Below are 15,382 nucleotides of genomic sequence, written 5' to 3'. Positions count from 1 at the left end.
AGATTTCACACAAGCACACGTACACACACCCCTCAGTTTTAATTTAGTATCTCTGAGGGAGAATTCTGGAAATGTACAGTTTAATCCAGCACTCTAAATGGTTCACTAATGCACACTGAGACAGTACCTTGAATTTACTGATCCAACAAAGATTGGTTGGTTACCTCCTTTGTGGTTGGACATGAGACCAAGTCCCCACCCCTCACCCCTTTGTTCTCACAGAAGTGGCAGCCATAAAGAAACATAATGCAATGTCAACCAGTAAAAGTGCTATGAAACATAATAAAGCAGGGTAAGGAGAGCAGAAGGACCTTTGTTAGGAGCCAATGTCAAGCAAAGACCTTGATGAATTGAGAGCAAAGCAGGCAAAATCTGCAGAGGAACTTTCCCCGGGCACAAGACAGTGACAGGAGGCTCAGGGTGGCCAGGTAGAGACCGAGGAGAGGGAAGAGGGATGACAGACACAGACGTAGACAGTGTTGAGTCCCCCACAAAGCAGGGGAGGGGAAGCAGGGGTTATCTGCTGGTGAACAGACCGACCAGGTCTTCATTTTGTTGCAGTGGTTTTGGTAGAGAGAAGTGGACTATAGGGAGTTTCCATGCTGAGGCTTACACACAGGTTCCCCAGAATGCTGTCAACCAGTGCCACTGCCTACCCTTCCACAGCTCTCCTAAGCACACTTTCACCCATTTCCCTGCTTGGACCCCACCCATGTAACTGTGGTACGCTTCCAAACCCTTCTCTCACGTCAGCCTCTTGCCTACGCCAGCTGGGCTTCTGCAGCTGGATGTTGCATAAGCCCTTTACACTTAACACAGCCAAACTGGATGTAGGTCTCTGTCCAGATCTGCTCCTCTGGCTCCTTTGTTGATGGTATCACCTGTCATCACAGTGGTCATTCTTTTTCTGTTTCCTGTCTGACATATGCATACGTACGCAGTCTTGGTGATCCAGCTTCTCCTCCCACTGTCTGCCTTGGTTGCCCAGACGTAGTTCAGACTGCCATTGTCTTTACCTGGATGAGTTCAGAAGCCGGTGTATCCTCTGCATTGGGGCAAAGAGGGCTTTCTCTAAAACAGCATCAGTACTGTCATTCCACTTCTCGGAAGGCTCTATGGCTCCTCTCTGTAGAGTAGATCCTATATCACTCTGTGCAGAGCCCTCTGATGTGATCCAGGCTGTCTGGTCTCTTCATCACAGGCTGAGAGCTACTCCCGAGACTTGCTGCTGCCCAAGTCATTTTTCTCCCACCCCATGCTTGAGCACATGCTGTGTCTGCTGTCCCCTTTGAGAATCCGACCTCCCTCCCTCAGGCCTTGTGGGTCATATCTTTGCTCCTCCCTCCCATAGACATTTGTCATTCCTTTCTTTGTGACACACCCTCACTATCAGGCCCTTGTAGTTACCTTTGTGTCCTGTGTCCTGCTAACAGGGATCCCTGATGACTCCTTGATAGGTTGGAGTGGAACAGAGTTGGGAGGACCCTGGACCTTCTGGAGGACCTGGAAGTAGAGTCTCAGTCCTGCATCTCAGAGACCAGGCCTTGCAGATAGATGGCTTAAGACGGGCTGTGCGCTCATGCGTCTATTCAGGAGATACTCCTTTACAGAAAGAACATCCTCCATTTTAGAAAAGTTACCCCAAGTGCTAGTAAAATAACTTAAGATAAAGACTTCCCGTATATTGTTTTAAGTGATATATTTCCCTAAAAATTCTAATCTGATAATACTGTTGTTTGTAAGATACACCATTACTTTATTTACCTCCAAGGAAAAAATGTTAACAAACTGATACCCTTGGTTCTAAGTTGCCTCCCAATTTTGGATATGCTAAAACATGAAAAAATGTGCATCTTCTGTTTTTTTTGAAATCTCATCATATATTGGTTAGTACTGAATTTGAAAACAAAAAATTACTATTGAAAATGGTGGTTGTGGGCTGGGGATTTAGCTCAGTGGTCCTGCCGCCTGCCTCGCAAGTGCAAGGTCCCGAGTTCGATCTCCCGTACTGAAAAAAAAAAAATGGTGGTTGTGTTTGAATCTAGTTAATGTGTAATTAAATAAATTTATTTGAAACTCATACAAAGGTATAAATCAATATATGGAGAGAGATGGCTCTGATATTGTTTACATGTGGGATTATTTTCTTTTTCCTTCCCAAGGTTCTAACATGAGTGAAGCAGCCAGCCAATCAGAGTGGGCTGACGTCCAGAAAAAGATCATCCCTTGGAGACAAGAGGGTCTCGATGCAGACCTGGGGCTCGAGTTTCAGGATCGCGCCGCCAGACTCGGAAAGTCAGTTAGCAGACTGATTGTGGTGGCCTCACTCATCAATAAGCCAACCAATTTAGGAGGTAAAATCGCAGTTTTCCAGGGAGCTTGCAGCCTGGTGATGCTTGGTATTTCCCATTGGTCCACTGCCCTTTTCTGGCCATCTTCCCCATTTAGTCCTCCCTGAGAGCTTCCGAGGGATGTGTGGGACTTGGTGAGACCACAGGGGGACAGTCCTGGTAAGTTTAGCTTCTCTGTGCAGGTCTGTGCCGGACCTGCGAGGTCTTTGGGGCCGCGGCGCTGGTCCTGGGCAGTCTGCAGTGTGTCGGTGACAAGCAGTTTCAGCACCTCAGCGTCTCTGCAGAACAGTGGCTTCCTCTGGTGGAAGTGGGTGGAAAGTAATTTATTATTAAAGCCTTTATTTGTTTTAGGCCTTCATATATTAGGCCTTCTGCAGTAATTTATAAAAGTTCAGCCTATAATCGTTTAAAAGTAATACTTAAAACTAAAATTCAGCCTTGTTTGTTCTTTTTATTTACAGAAATATCAATCATAAAGTAGTCTTTTAATAAAATGTGTCCTTTTACAGCTCACTATTGATTTAGGGATAATTGTACAAGTACATGAAGCTGAGGAATTCTTTTTGATAGAATATGATTATCTTGTTTCCCTTTTTATAAAGCATTTTTTAACAAGTTTAGTTTAATAAATGTTTTTTGCTAACTCACATTTTACTCCAAGCAGGGCTACAACTGAATGATTTAATAGTCTGCTCTTTGTAAACTAATATTAAGGTGAAACCAGCTCAGCTAATTGATTACCTGCAGCTGAAGAAAACAGAAGGTTACACCATCATTGGGGTGGAGCAGACGGCCAGAAGCTCCGACCTGGCCCAGTACTGCTTTCCTGAGAAGTCGCTCCTCCTGCTGGGGTGAGAAGAGCTCCCGGCCCACATTCTGTCCTCTGAGCCCCACCTAGAAAATGTTAGCTATTTTATGATTTACCCAGACCCCCGACATCATACTCACACTTTTCTTTCAGCTTACATTTGTGGAAACCTCTCTCCCCAGTTTTCCTTTGATTTCACCTATCTGGGGTGGATCAGGTGAACACAGAACTGACTCTTAAGTCTCTGTTACACACTTACTTATTTCCTGGAACCATACTTACTACATTGGTTAATCTCTTTTAGTAATCTAAGAACAAATTTATTACAGGAAAACTAATGTCTGCCTCCTCGTCTTTCTTCCTCAGCAATGAACGTGAAGGAATCCCGGCAAACCTGATACAGCATTTGGATGTGTGCGTGGAGATCCCACAGCAGGGCGTCATCCGCTCGCTGAATGTGCATGTGAGCGGAGCCCTGCTCATCTGGGAGTACACTAGGCAGCAGCTGCTCAGGCGCGCAGACCCATCCTGAAGCCTGTGCCTTACCTGAGATGAGTTGTGGTGCTACCGAGACCATTTTTTACAACTCTGGACTAATGAAATGGATTCTGAAATTTACTGGGATGATTTGTATTGTTTTTTGCATTAAAAAGCCAAAACTCTCTCATGTGCCTTAAAAAGATCACTATGTTGTAATAAACACTTATGGCTAAATTGTATTGCTTCTGTAATAAAATATTTTAAGCAACTTTTGAGGTAAAACAGTGTGCTTTAATTTGTACTTTCCTTCCCAGAAAGACTGGTATCACCAAGAATATGGACTGTGCTGAGAGTAAGGCAGCACCTTTGCTCTGAGCCCCGGCACCCTTCAGCCTTAAGGAAGCAGGGGTGGGGTGCTGAGTGGAGAGCAGCCCTCTTTCTGCTGTGCACTCTTGGGAAACAGCTCGGCAAGATGTCCCGCCAACTTCCCTGCAAAGCTCAAGTTCAGCTCCTAGGCTTTATTTTTAAAGCCAAACTAGGCCATCATCATTCATATTAATATGAAATTTCTTACATTTACCTTTGCTCAAAGAGATCAGATAATGGTTAGAAATAATCTCTTCTGATAACTATAACCCTGAACCCAAAGGAGCTGACTATTCCTATATATCATTATTGAAACTGATAATGAAACGCACCAGTGTTGATTTACTCTTTCTCTTCTTGTGATTGTTTTTAATGGTAACCATTTATCACCATCCAGCAATGAACTTCAATTATGTCAGGGTGCCTTTTAATAATATTTAAATTTCAGAGTCCATTACTTATGTGTTTATTTTGTTCTTCTGAATATTTATTTTGAAATAATTTGTTTTGCAGAGATATTCAAAAATTGGACACAAAACTTCCATACACTTACTTTGACAGGATGCCTCCAATGTTACCTTACACAGCCATGGTACAGTTGTCAAAATTAGGAAATTCTGATAATGGTGCACATAACCAAACTGCAGACTTTGTTCCTATTTCCCATTTTTCCACTAATGTCCTCTTTTCTGTTCCAGGAGCCAACTCAAGATTAGACACCACACTGGTAGTCACTGTGTCCCCGAGCCTCCTCTGATGTCTGACAGAGCCTCAGTCTTTCCTTGACTTTCATGACCTGAATACTTCTGAAGACGACTGGCCAACTGTTTTGTAATTGCCGTGTTCTCAGAGATTATAGGTTATAAGGAAGAATGATAGTAAAGGGCCTTCTCACATCATGTTGGGGGTACACGGCCTTAGCAGGCTCACCATCTCCATCATTTGGTGAAGTCAACATTTGCCACAATGCCTATATACACTGTCTGTTAAAAGTGAGTCACTCCTACGCTCTGTGGTAGGAAATTAAGCTCCCTCTTGGAGAGAAGGGTATCAAAGAGTTCAGGGACACTTGCCAAGACCATCCCAGTAACTAGTGAATATTTCGGAGGGATACTTGAAGCTGTGCAAACATAGTCTTATATTTTGTCCATTGATGCTAACATTCATCAGGGGATTCTGCCTATAGCACTTTTGACTGTGGTGTTTGTTCTAATAGTGATATTCTGTGTTTCATTTCTTTTACATTTATTTCTTGGAATTCCTCTATACTTTTTCCTTGTTCAGTCATCTTTTTAATCAGTGTGGATAGTTGGCACTGTGTCATTATGATATATGCCATTTTTTAAATAGCATTTCCTTACTTTTTGGCACATGGTACCACAGGTTCTTTTTTATTCTTCCTACCTTAGGCTAGCATCAGACATTTCTCCAAGGAGCTTTGGCCTCATCTATTGGAGTATAGTGTTCAAAACCAAGATCTCAGCTGGGAGGCTGAGCCAAGGAGATCACAATTTTGACCCCAGCCTCAGCAACTTAGTAAGACTGGGTCTCAAAATTGAAACAAGGGCTGGGGATAAAATTCAGTGCAAAGAATCATAGGTTCAACCCCTAGTACCACCACAAAAGTGTAAATAATTCGGAGCTAGATGTGCCTGCTGCCCCTTCCTGAATGGTGGTTATGGGCACCTCCCCAACATGAGGAACTTGCCACCCTGTGACTGCACCCCTATCCATAGATGATTCTGCATTACCAGTGTGGAGATGAGTGAATGTGATGTGAATTCTTACTGATACCAGACAGTGATACCGGGACTGGCATTCAAATGTTCTTTCACTTATTTTAACTGCTTACTCTGACATAAAACCTAGCTCTCACTGCTTATTACTCACATGCTGTACTCTATTACCCATACAGCTTCAGAACTGCTAAGCTTGTGAAATTTAGCACCTTGCGTTTAGTTCCTTTTGCCTTAAACCATACAGAATGCAGTCAAAACACTTCAGTTATTTAGGTCAGTCCTTTTGCCCACACTTTCAGTGAGGTTATGTCACATACTTACAATATGAGTAGACATATTCTTCACAATCTGTACTCTACCAGAATTCCCCCACCACCCTGGCAGATTTTATTTTAATGGGCAAAGTCACTCTTTATAGTACAATATGTGGGTTTTATCAAATGCATACTTAGGCATCCACCACCAGTGTCATAAAGAACAATTTCATCACCCTAAAAATTCATTTGTCACTCCTTCATAGTTGGCCCTCTCCCCATCTTCCAGTCACTGTCAAACAATGATCTTTTTCTATCCTATAGTTCTACTTTTTCAAGTCATATCCACTGAAGTATTTATGTAGCCTTTGGGGTCTGGGTTTCACACAGCAAAATACATTCACAGTTCATCTGTTACACTGCATGAATCTGAAGTTCATTCCTACTTTATTCCATCATACAGATCCATCAGTTTGCCTAGTCATTTCTCTGTTTTGGGTGTCTGGGTGGTTTCTAGTTTTGGGTGATTATGCATAAAGCTGGTTCAGATAAACATTCATGTACAGATGTAGTTTTCAGTTCATTTGGTGAAATACCTAGAAGTGTGACTGCTGGGTCATAAGTCACCATATGTTTAGCTTGGTACACTGTTCTCCTAGGGGCTTTTCTAGTTTGTATTCCTAGCACAGTAAGAATGATTGTTGCTGTGTATCCTTGTCAGGACTTGGTGTCAGCTTTTTAACTGAAGCCATTCCAATGTGTAATGATATACATATATAGTTGTATTTCCATCATATATTTAGTAATAGAGGATCTTTACATATCTTTGTCTATTGTATATCTTCTTTTGGCAAATACCTATTTGTATAATATGCTCACTTTTTAAATAGGGTTATTTTTTGTTAAGACTTGTAGGAGCTGGGAATGATGGTGCACATCTGTAATCCCAACACTGAGAGGTTGAGGCAGGAGGAATGCAAATTTGAGCCCAGCCTGGGAAATTTAAGTGACTTAGTGAGATCTTGTATCAAAATAAAAACTAAATAAAGGGCTGGGGATATATAGTTCAGTATGAAAGCCTCAGGTTCAATCTCCCGTACTGTGAAAAAAAAGTTTTAAATTTTTTATTCTGGATACAAGTTCTTGACGAAATATGTGATTTGCATATATTAGTCCATTCTTGAGAGTTTTCTTAAAGTTAATCATAACTTAGCATTTGTGAATAGTGCTAGTTTTATTTCTTCCTTCCCAATCTATATGCTTATTTCTTTTTTGCATTAGTGTACTAGTTGGAATCCAGTCATTTTCTTACTCTTCAGTATATGGGTCTTTAATAGTTTTCTATTATTTTACCTGAATATTTCAACTTTCTTCCAACCTCATTTTGTAGATTGTGTTAAAATGTTACTCCTGGAACACATTACAACTTATTTCAGTTTTTGTCTATAATACATGTACTGTAAATAATATTTGCCTATGACTCAGCTTCTACTGCCAAAAACCCATGTTTTTATAATAGGATTTTAATTTTTTTCTTAAAACAGATTTCTTATTAAAACTGAACATACTTAATACCATTTTTTGTTTCGTCATAGTTTGAATGATGGGATCTTCTGTTACTTGGTCATTTTATTTATTAACTGTTGTACACAGGGAACAAAGTATCAGTGTGCATCGTGATTCAAATACTGTCCCAGAACTAACGGAACATTTTGAATGTCCACAGAGAATTTCAGCCTTTGTGAAAAGTTCAAGAACAGCCTAGGAATTTGCAGTTGACTCTGAAGGCTGGACTTGTCCTGCTTCAAATTTTTCCTTGAATTTTAAGTAGTCTCTTCTTTTATCAAAATATTTTATCTGTTGAGAAAAAAGCTTGACATCAGGGCATGTTTTGGAACTTACATGAGCAAAAGCACAGATTTAAATGTAACTATTCAATACAAATTGTATAGAAATATAAAAATGATTTATATTCTGGAACTGTTTTGCGTCAGGGACCTGGTGAATGGCCCTCTGAGAAGCCTGTAGCCTTGTAAGTCTTGGCCCTTTCTGAGTGACATCCTCTTGATTATTTGGCCCAGGAACCTTCTCAGGAAATGAATCTGTGTGCAATTCATTTGTGCAATTCAGAGCCTGCCAGTAAGCTGAGTCCACTGAGCTCTTACATGGATGGCCCAGTCTTCAGATTAAGATAAGTTTAATACACCTTGTAATTTATCTGCCATCCCATTTTTTATGTATGTCTTATCCAGAAACACATTTAATGAGACAGGTACATGCTTAAAAACTATGAACCATTATTATATCAGTAGGTAAATTGATGGTAAAACACCAAGTTGTTTGGGGGTGGGGGTTGACGCAGAGTCTCTATGTAGTTCAGACTGGACTTGAACTCACTAGCCCAGCTGGCCTCAAACTCACGGTGATCCTCCTGCCTCAGCGTCCCGAGTGCTAGGATTACAGTCATGTGCCACCATGCCAGCAATTTCGGTATTTGAAAGACTTGATTTTATTCATATCTTCTCATTCCATAAGGAATTTAAAGAATCTTAAACTAACCTAATGATATGTATGGTAAAATCCTAAAAGTAGAAAATGCACACATGCCAGCCATGAAAGTACTGCAGCATCTGTATGTGACCTGCTCTGCGTTCCAGGCAAAGGCAAAACACACATTTGCATTAGTGGAGTAGAAAACAGTAGTTGTTTTGTTAAAAGCCTTTCTTAGGAGTTTAATATCCTAGTGGGGCTTGTAGGTAAAAGTGAGCACGGGCTGAGGATGTGGAAATCTGCCCTGCCCTGCATCCAGGTAGATAACACACCAAAAAAGCAGATGGAAAGTCAATGTTTCTCCAAGGACAGCGATCACAAGTCCCAATGGACTCCTTCGTGGAGTGGTTACAGCTTTCTTACTCAATGAGAAACCCTATTCTCTAACAGTAGGTCAGAAGTTTGCTCTTTGAAGTTCATCAGTAGGATCCTCTTGCCTAGGGGCTCTAGGGCACCTTCACAGAGAGGCAGGCTTGACCCCCAGCACAGGTGCAGAATCTGAATTACGGTTTTTGAACATGACATTTGATCTTTAACTTTGTCCAACAAAATCCTGGGCCCACTTCTCAGTCCAGAGCTGGTAAGGACCTATTTATACACAGCTCTGCTTTGCTCTGAGGTGGTCAAAACACTGCTCCAACTTGGAAGGCTGAAGCAGGAAGATTGCAAATCTGAGCGCAGCCTGAACAACTTAGTGAAAAAATAAAGAAAAAGAGGAGGCAAGTCTTCAGCTAGATAACAATGGAGAGCACAGGCCAACAAGAGCAAATTACTGATACAGAAGGGGCCACGGTGACGAACTAAGTGAACTAAGTCGCGGACCTCTAAGAAAAAAGAGTTCACAGAACACAACAGCTGTGGCTTGGAAAGGTGCTATCGCTGCCACAGGCTGCAGAAGTCAACTGGAACATTATATTGCACTCTCTCTTCTTTGTTGAAGTGCCCAAAAATGTTGTAGATCACTGTTATTTTCCCCAACAATGCTGTGGTCATAACTGCAGGATTTCAGTCTCCACATGTTGCTCCTCCCCATAGGTGGCCTCTCGGTTCCCTGACCTCTTCGATGACCTTGTCCCCCAACCTGGGATAAAGGCGAACGCGAAGCACTTTCCCCGTGAAGAGCCGCACACCAGGCCGGCCTGACGTGACTTACCCACTGCTGAGGACAGCTGGACTCGAAGGACCTCCTCAGCTGCTGGCAGCGGGATGAGTCCCCGGCGTTCTCGTCCAAGCACTGCCAGTAGTCGTCGCGGGCTCCCCAGCAGACCTGCCTCTCCTTCATGGTGGGGGCTGCCATTCCTGCTGGGAGCCAGCTGTGGGACAAAGAGAATCTGACCTAAACATGACCCTGCCAAGAGAGCAAAAGGCAAGGAGAGGGGCTGTTATCCCCTCCTTTTCTTAAGGCATGCTTGGGGTGCGCCTCTGAGAGAGGTGCTTCAGCTCCCAAAGCCAGCGCAGCCTCCGCGTTCCTCGGCCTGCTCCTTCCCGACTAGCCCCACGCGCGCCGACCTGCGAGCCCCTCGCGGCTTCCCGGGGGTCCTGCGGCCCACAAAGTCGCGGGAGAGGGCGTGGGGCTGGGTCCTGGCGTGGCAAGTCTCCTCCCGGGCTGGGGTCACCGGCCACACTAGGATATTCACTCGGAGAAACGGCCGGGAGCCCCTGGATTGACCCCTCCGCGTTACCGTGGACTGTGCGGAGGAGGCGGGACTTCCGCCCCAGCTTAGTACCTGTCGGATGATTTCCGGTCTGTCTCGGGTGGCGAGCTGGTGGGAGTTCTGGCTCTCAGTGGTCTCGGGCTTGTTGGCTTCTGGATCCCTCTCTGAGCATTACTTCGTGATTGTGGCGGGCCATGTCCTTTCAGAAAGGCTGAGTGCGCGAGCCGGGCGTGGTGTCACACGTCTGTAATCCCAGCACTGGAGAGGCAGGCAAGAGGTTTACCAGGAGTTGGATACCTGCCTACATAGTGAGTTCAGGGCCATCCCGAACTACGTAATGAGACCCTGTCTCAAAAAACAAAACAACAAATGCCATGCTTAAAGCTTGAGCGGTGCGGAATGACGGTGGAGGGAAGGAGAGCCGGCTGAGGGTTGTAGAGCCCTGGGGACGCAAGGAGGACTCAGCCCCAGAAAAAGGCCCGGGACATGGTGATGGCCCGGATATGGGCTAGAAAGTGACAAATTGAGAACGAGGAAGTTAGGGCAGCGGGAAAAAAATAAATATTTGCAATGCTTTAGTCTCAAGATGGCGCTTTCTCTCCCCGGACGTTAGGGTATTTTATGGCAAGAAAACAGCTACTTCATATTTTTTATTGGTACTGTATATGTTTGCAGTACATGAAATATACGTTCGTCCCGGAGGATTAGTACATATATGTTAATATCTTAATCGTTTTCGATACCTTTCGCCATCTTCCCATAGAAGTCTGCCTTTCTTTTACTGTTTATTTATAATTGGGTTTCTCATATGAGAGAAACCATGCAGTATTGGTGTCTCACTTCACTTAACGTGATGGTCTCAAGGTCCATCCATGACTCGAATTCAACCTTTATGGCTAAGTAAAGTTTCATCATGAATATATACCACATTTTCTTTATTCATGTGTCCGTTGATGAGCGTCAAGGCTGCTTCAAATATTTCGAGGATGTTGCTTTTAATATATGAGTTTATATCTCAGCAGGATCCTTAAGAAGCATGTTTTGGGTAAAGGTCAGTCTTAAGAGGTTCCATCTGCTCCACCAGCTGGTCTTGTTGAAGTTCTCTTTGCTAACATAACTCAGGCGCAGTTTACAGCTCTGCCCTCAGTGCTGGTGTTTGATCCTATATATTCAACTTGGGCAGGTTTTTGCGGTGGTGGTGTGAAGCTCAGCACCACCAAACATTTTCTACAGTATGGGCTGTAGTTCCCAACGTTTAATGGACTCTGATGGTGGATGGCTCTAGCTTTACCAGAGCCAGCATTTAATTGCACTATGTTTATCAAGGTCAGTTTATGTAAAGGTAAATATCATTTAAGTATAACTGATGGAATATAAAAGGGATGAAAAAATTTTAGATGACTTCTGAATTGAAAAACAGTATATTTTAAGTTTAAAATGTATAGGTATAAAATCATGTGCCACTTAACCATGTTTTCATCAGTGACTGCATATACAACTGTGGTTCCACATTGCCTTGTTGGTGTTATGTATTCCCTATGATGGAGAAAGTTCTCACAATGATGAAGTCACCTAATGAAACATTTCTCAGAATGTATCCCCATGGCTGAGCAAGAAAGTGATGCATGATTGTATGTGAAACAGAAAGTTGACAGAATTAAGAGAAAAAAATACATGGTCATATGGGGTAATTTTAATGGGTCTTTCTCAGCAAGAGAAAAATCAAGGATATAGAAAACTTAAGTGACATGATTTACAAAGTTGATATATTGAGGATATTGAGAAAAACAAAATCAGAATCAGAATACAGTGGACCCTGAAGTTACAACCGGCCTGACATGAACAACTTGGGTTCTGACTGGAATTTTAGTTTTAGCTTACAAAGACTTGAGTTATGAGCCTTGCCAGATGGTTTCAGGTACAGATTTAACCCTTAAAGAGTTTTGGAAGGAACATTACAACATCCTTTCCGGTATGGGGTTAATTGAGAAATTCTGGGCCAGTGTCTCTTAAGGACACTGAATCTGTGTGGAAGAAATGTGACCTAAAATTATACAGGAGAGAGACTTTGAAGGCTGGGTAGAGGAGCCTGAGCCTTCAGTTGACCAACTTGAGTTACAACCAGCTCTTGTGAATGAATTGAGTTCGTAAGTTAAGTGTCCACTGTATACATTGTTTAAAGCATGTCACCATGTAATCCTTTAATGTCACATTGCCAAATTGACCATGTACTTAGCTATAAGGCAGCAATCAACAGACTTTGAAGATTGAAATCATTAAGCACATACAGTGGACCCTCAAGTTATGACTTGTCTTATATGCGAACAACTTGGGTTAATCAGGTTAATGGAAGATTTATCTACCTCTTATTATCTGTAGCATGTACCCAGGTAAATATCTAGATCCCAGCTGTATTGACTTACAACCAATTTGAGTTACAACCAGCCTTTGGGAACTGATGAAGTTCATAAGTCAAGGGCCCACTATATATTTTTACCACAATGCAGTTGTGGTAGAAGTCGATAAACTATAAAAACAAGTCCATGTAAGTCATTGACAAAAAGCTCGTGTTAACGAGAAAATATTTTGAACTGAACAATTAAATAAAATAGCAACACCTGTGGAATGAAGCTAATGCAATACTTAGACATTTACCACCATAAGTAAATATATTAGAAAAGAGCCTGAAATGTCTTGAGCTAAACAGTCGTCTTTAAGAAGTTAGGAAAAGAACAGCAAAATGACAAAGCAGAAGCACAGAAATAACATGAAGAGCAGAAGTTAATGGAATGGGAAAAGTAGTGGTGCACAGAGCCAATTTGGTACCAGCTGGGGAGAGCCAACTGTGCCACCTCTTTCCACCTCTGTAATCAGTAACATCTGATTAGTAGCTTGAAATTACCATGATGGCAACATTCATACTACAGAAAAAAACAAGCCAGGCTTTTGTTTTATGTTTGTTATCAATTCACTGGCACACCACTGCATTTAAGAGATTTTTAAGAAAGTGAATTTCTTAGAAAAACATTTTGGTTAACAAATGTCTGATAGTTTGAGCAATAAAGGAGAGATCTTAAGAACATATCAGTAAATATAGATTTATAGACATGAAGGCTAGAGGATCTTATAAGCAATTCAATACACATGAAATTTAGATAAATGTACTAATTCCAAGAAAAATAACTGACTCAGTACAGAATATGAATAATAGTTCTAAACTATTAAATAATTTGAATCAGGGCCGTGTGGTGGAGGACGCCTGTAACCCCAGCATTCAGGAGGGTAAGCCAGGCAAGAGGGTCACTGCAAATTCAAGGCCAAATGGGCTATATAATTGAAGGCCAGCCTGAACTACAAATCAAGACCCTATGTCAATAAAAAAACAACTAGAATCAGTAGTAAAGAATCTTGTACAGACAAGTTCCAGGTACCTCACTCCACCAGTAGGTTCCTCCAACCTTTGGACAGTTCCACTGTTGCTGCATACGGCTACCATAACTTGTACTAAATACAAAAATGGCAAACTCTGAAACACCAAACTCTTGGTGAAAAATATGCCTTAAAGTGATATGAGGCTCTATATAGTTGTTATGTATGTACCAGTTAGGCAAGTGTGCATGTTTTGCTGTAGAAATGTATTTGAGTATGAGTACAGTTCCAATTTGTGTTGAGAGTGTTATACAGTGTATGGAATATGTTCCACAGTACCATTCCAATATCTAAGAAAACTGTAGTCTAAATACTTCTGGCTCCACGGATTTTAGGTAAGTTATATGGACCTAGATGAGAAAATATTTTTTATGACTTTGGGGATCAAAAAAAATATTTTTAACCATAAAAGATTGATAAATTTCAACTACCTAAAAATTAATGATATTTATCAAAACACCATAAAGTATGTGGAAAAGACAAATCACAGTGTGGGAGAAGTTTGCAAAATATATAACAAAGAATTAGTACCTACAATATATTAAAAACAAACCAGTGAGAAATAAAAAGCCTAATTTCAAAAAGGTAGAAAAGGCCTAAGTAGCACAACACCAAAGAGAAATTGCAAATGACCAATGTATGGAAATACCAACATCCTCATTAGTAACCACTGAAAGGAAAATGAAAATCACAAGGCAATACTGTTAAAGACACCCACCAGATCAAAGAATTATTCTTAAGAGTCTGACAGTAACAAGTTTTAACAGAGATGAAGCAAGGAGAATCATATACTGCTGTTATCTAAAACCGATCACTTTGGGAAACATCCAGCGGCATTATCTAGTAAAACTGAATGGAATATTTATAACTCATTCTAAAGAATTTCTTGCATATGTGTATATTTGTAACATCTAAAAGTAACATGACTCAAACCTACATCAATCCAATAGATAAAATTTTAATATAATTATCCCTTGAAATATGATACATCAATGAAAAGGAACAAACTCACCATTCACAATTATATGCTAAGTCACAATATGGGGTAAAAGAAGAAGCCAACCAAAGATAGATACAGTATGTTCCTTCTATGTAAAGTTCAAAAACTGGCAAAATTTAGCTGATGTTTAGGATGCATACATAAGTAATAAAACTATGAGGAAAAGCAAGGGAATGATTACCACAAATACAGACCAGAGGGAGGTAGTCAGAGAGGTGTGCATGAGGGGCTTCTGGGTTGGGAGAGTATTCTATTTAGGGACCTGGATGCTTGCTTTATAATTATTTTTTAAATAAACCGTATATTGTATTGGCTTTTCTTTTTGTGTATCTCAGTTTTTAACTAAATAGAATGAACAGTTGGCCTGAGAAAGGTCATCTTTAGTTGAAATGATTTACAGAAAGGTAAACAATGATTACAGAGAACGTTTAAGGTGTGATTACGAAGTCTGTAATGAATTGAGCATCTTACATGCTCTGCAAGGTCACAAGGCAGTAGGTCAGTAGTCGCTAGGTGCTATACAGCTATGCAATTCCTACTGTTCTGTGGTAGGCCTGAGGCACAGACAATAAAAATATTACCAAACAGCTTCAGTGAATTGCAATAGTTTCCCACTTTACCCCCAAGGAGAGCTTTGGTTTGTTAATTGGGAAACACTGGTTTAAGCAACAGAACAAAAAAATTAAATGATAGGAACTTTGATATGATTAAAAAAATGACAGCAGTAAAGATAATAAAGGTCATATTTAC

General features: G+C 41.2%; 2 protein-coding genes across 11 annotated transcripts in view; one reads left to right on the top strand and one right to left on the bottom strand.

Annotated features, from left to right (window-relative positions):
* Tarbp1 (tRNA guanosine 2 -O-methyltransferase TARBP1) overlaps positions 1-3,911 on the top strand; it is a 64,804-nt gene extending 60,893 nt beyond the window's left edge. For all 9 annotated transcript variants that reach the window (XR_015439426.1, XM_021266400.2, XM_021266397.2 and 6 more), the window contains 4 exons: positions 2,163-2,354; positions 2,534-2,658; positions 3,066-3,202; positions 3,526-3,911. Coding sequence is in view for 8 of the 9 variants with exons in the window: in XM_021266400.2 (XP_021122059.1) it covers positions 2,163-2,354; positions 2,534-2,658; positions 3,066-3,202; positions 3,526-3,691 (620 nt within the window). In the remaining variant the exon portion in view is untranslated. The remainder of the gene's footprint in view (positions 1-2,162; positions 2,355-2,533; positions 2,659-3,065; positions 3,203-3,525) is intronic.
* Positions 3,912-6,253: 2,342 nt separating this feature from the next.
* On the bottom strand, positions 6,254-10,578 carry Coa6 (cytochrome c oxidase assembly factor 6). 2 transcript variants are annotated; one of them, XM_021266403.2, is made up of 3 exons: positions 10,276-10,578; positions 9,702-9,861; positions 6,254-7,855 (listed from the first exon to the last, which is right to left on the bottom strand). In XM_021266403.2, the coding sequence occupies exons 2-3, from the start codon at positions 9,843-9,845 to the stop codon at positions 7,760-7,762; spliced, it is 240 nt and encodes a 79-aa protein (XP_021122062.1). In that variant the 5' UTR covers positions 9,846-9,861; positions 10,276-10,578; the 3' UTR covers positions 6,254-7,759. The 2 variants fall into 2 exon arrangements, with proteins under 2 accessions (XP_021122062.1, XP_004854691.1); XM_004854634.4 differs by lacking the exon at positions 10,276-10,578 and adding an exon at positions 10,058-10,255 and having other exon boundaries at positions 6,429-7,855.
* Positions 10,579-15,382: the final 4,804 nt, after the last annotated feature.

This window comes from Heterocephalus glaber, unplaced genomic scaffold, assembly GCF_053883595.1.
Source record: "Heterocephalus glaber isolate CG9 unplaced genomic scaffold, H.glaber_assembly_v1.0 deba00001472, whole genome shotgun sequence".
NCBI lineage: Eukaryota > Metazoa > Chordata > Mammalia > Rodentia > Bathyergidae > Heterocephalus > Heterocephalus glaber.
This window is presented reverse-complemented; position numbering and strand designations above follow the sequence as displayed.

What these genes read in the sequence shown, in the direction of transcription:
- Coa6 (XM_021266403.2), bottom strand. Translation starts at nt 9,845, where the DNA reads ATGGCAGCCCCCACCATGAAGGAGAGGCAGGTCTGCTGGGGAGCCCGC. An exon ending in CCAGCTGTCCTCAGCAGTGG is followed by an intron (nt 7,856 to 9,701) that starts GTAAGTCACGTC and finishes TTTTCTCAACAG; the next exon opens with ATAAAATATTTTGATAAAAG.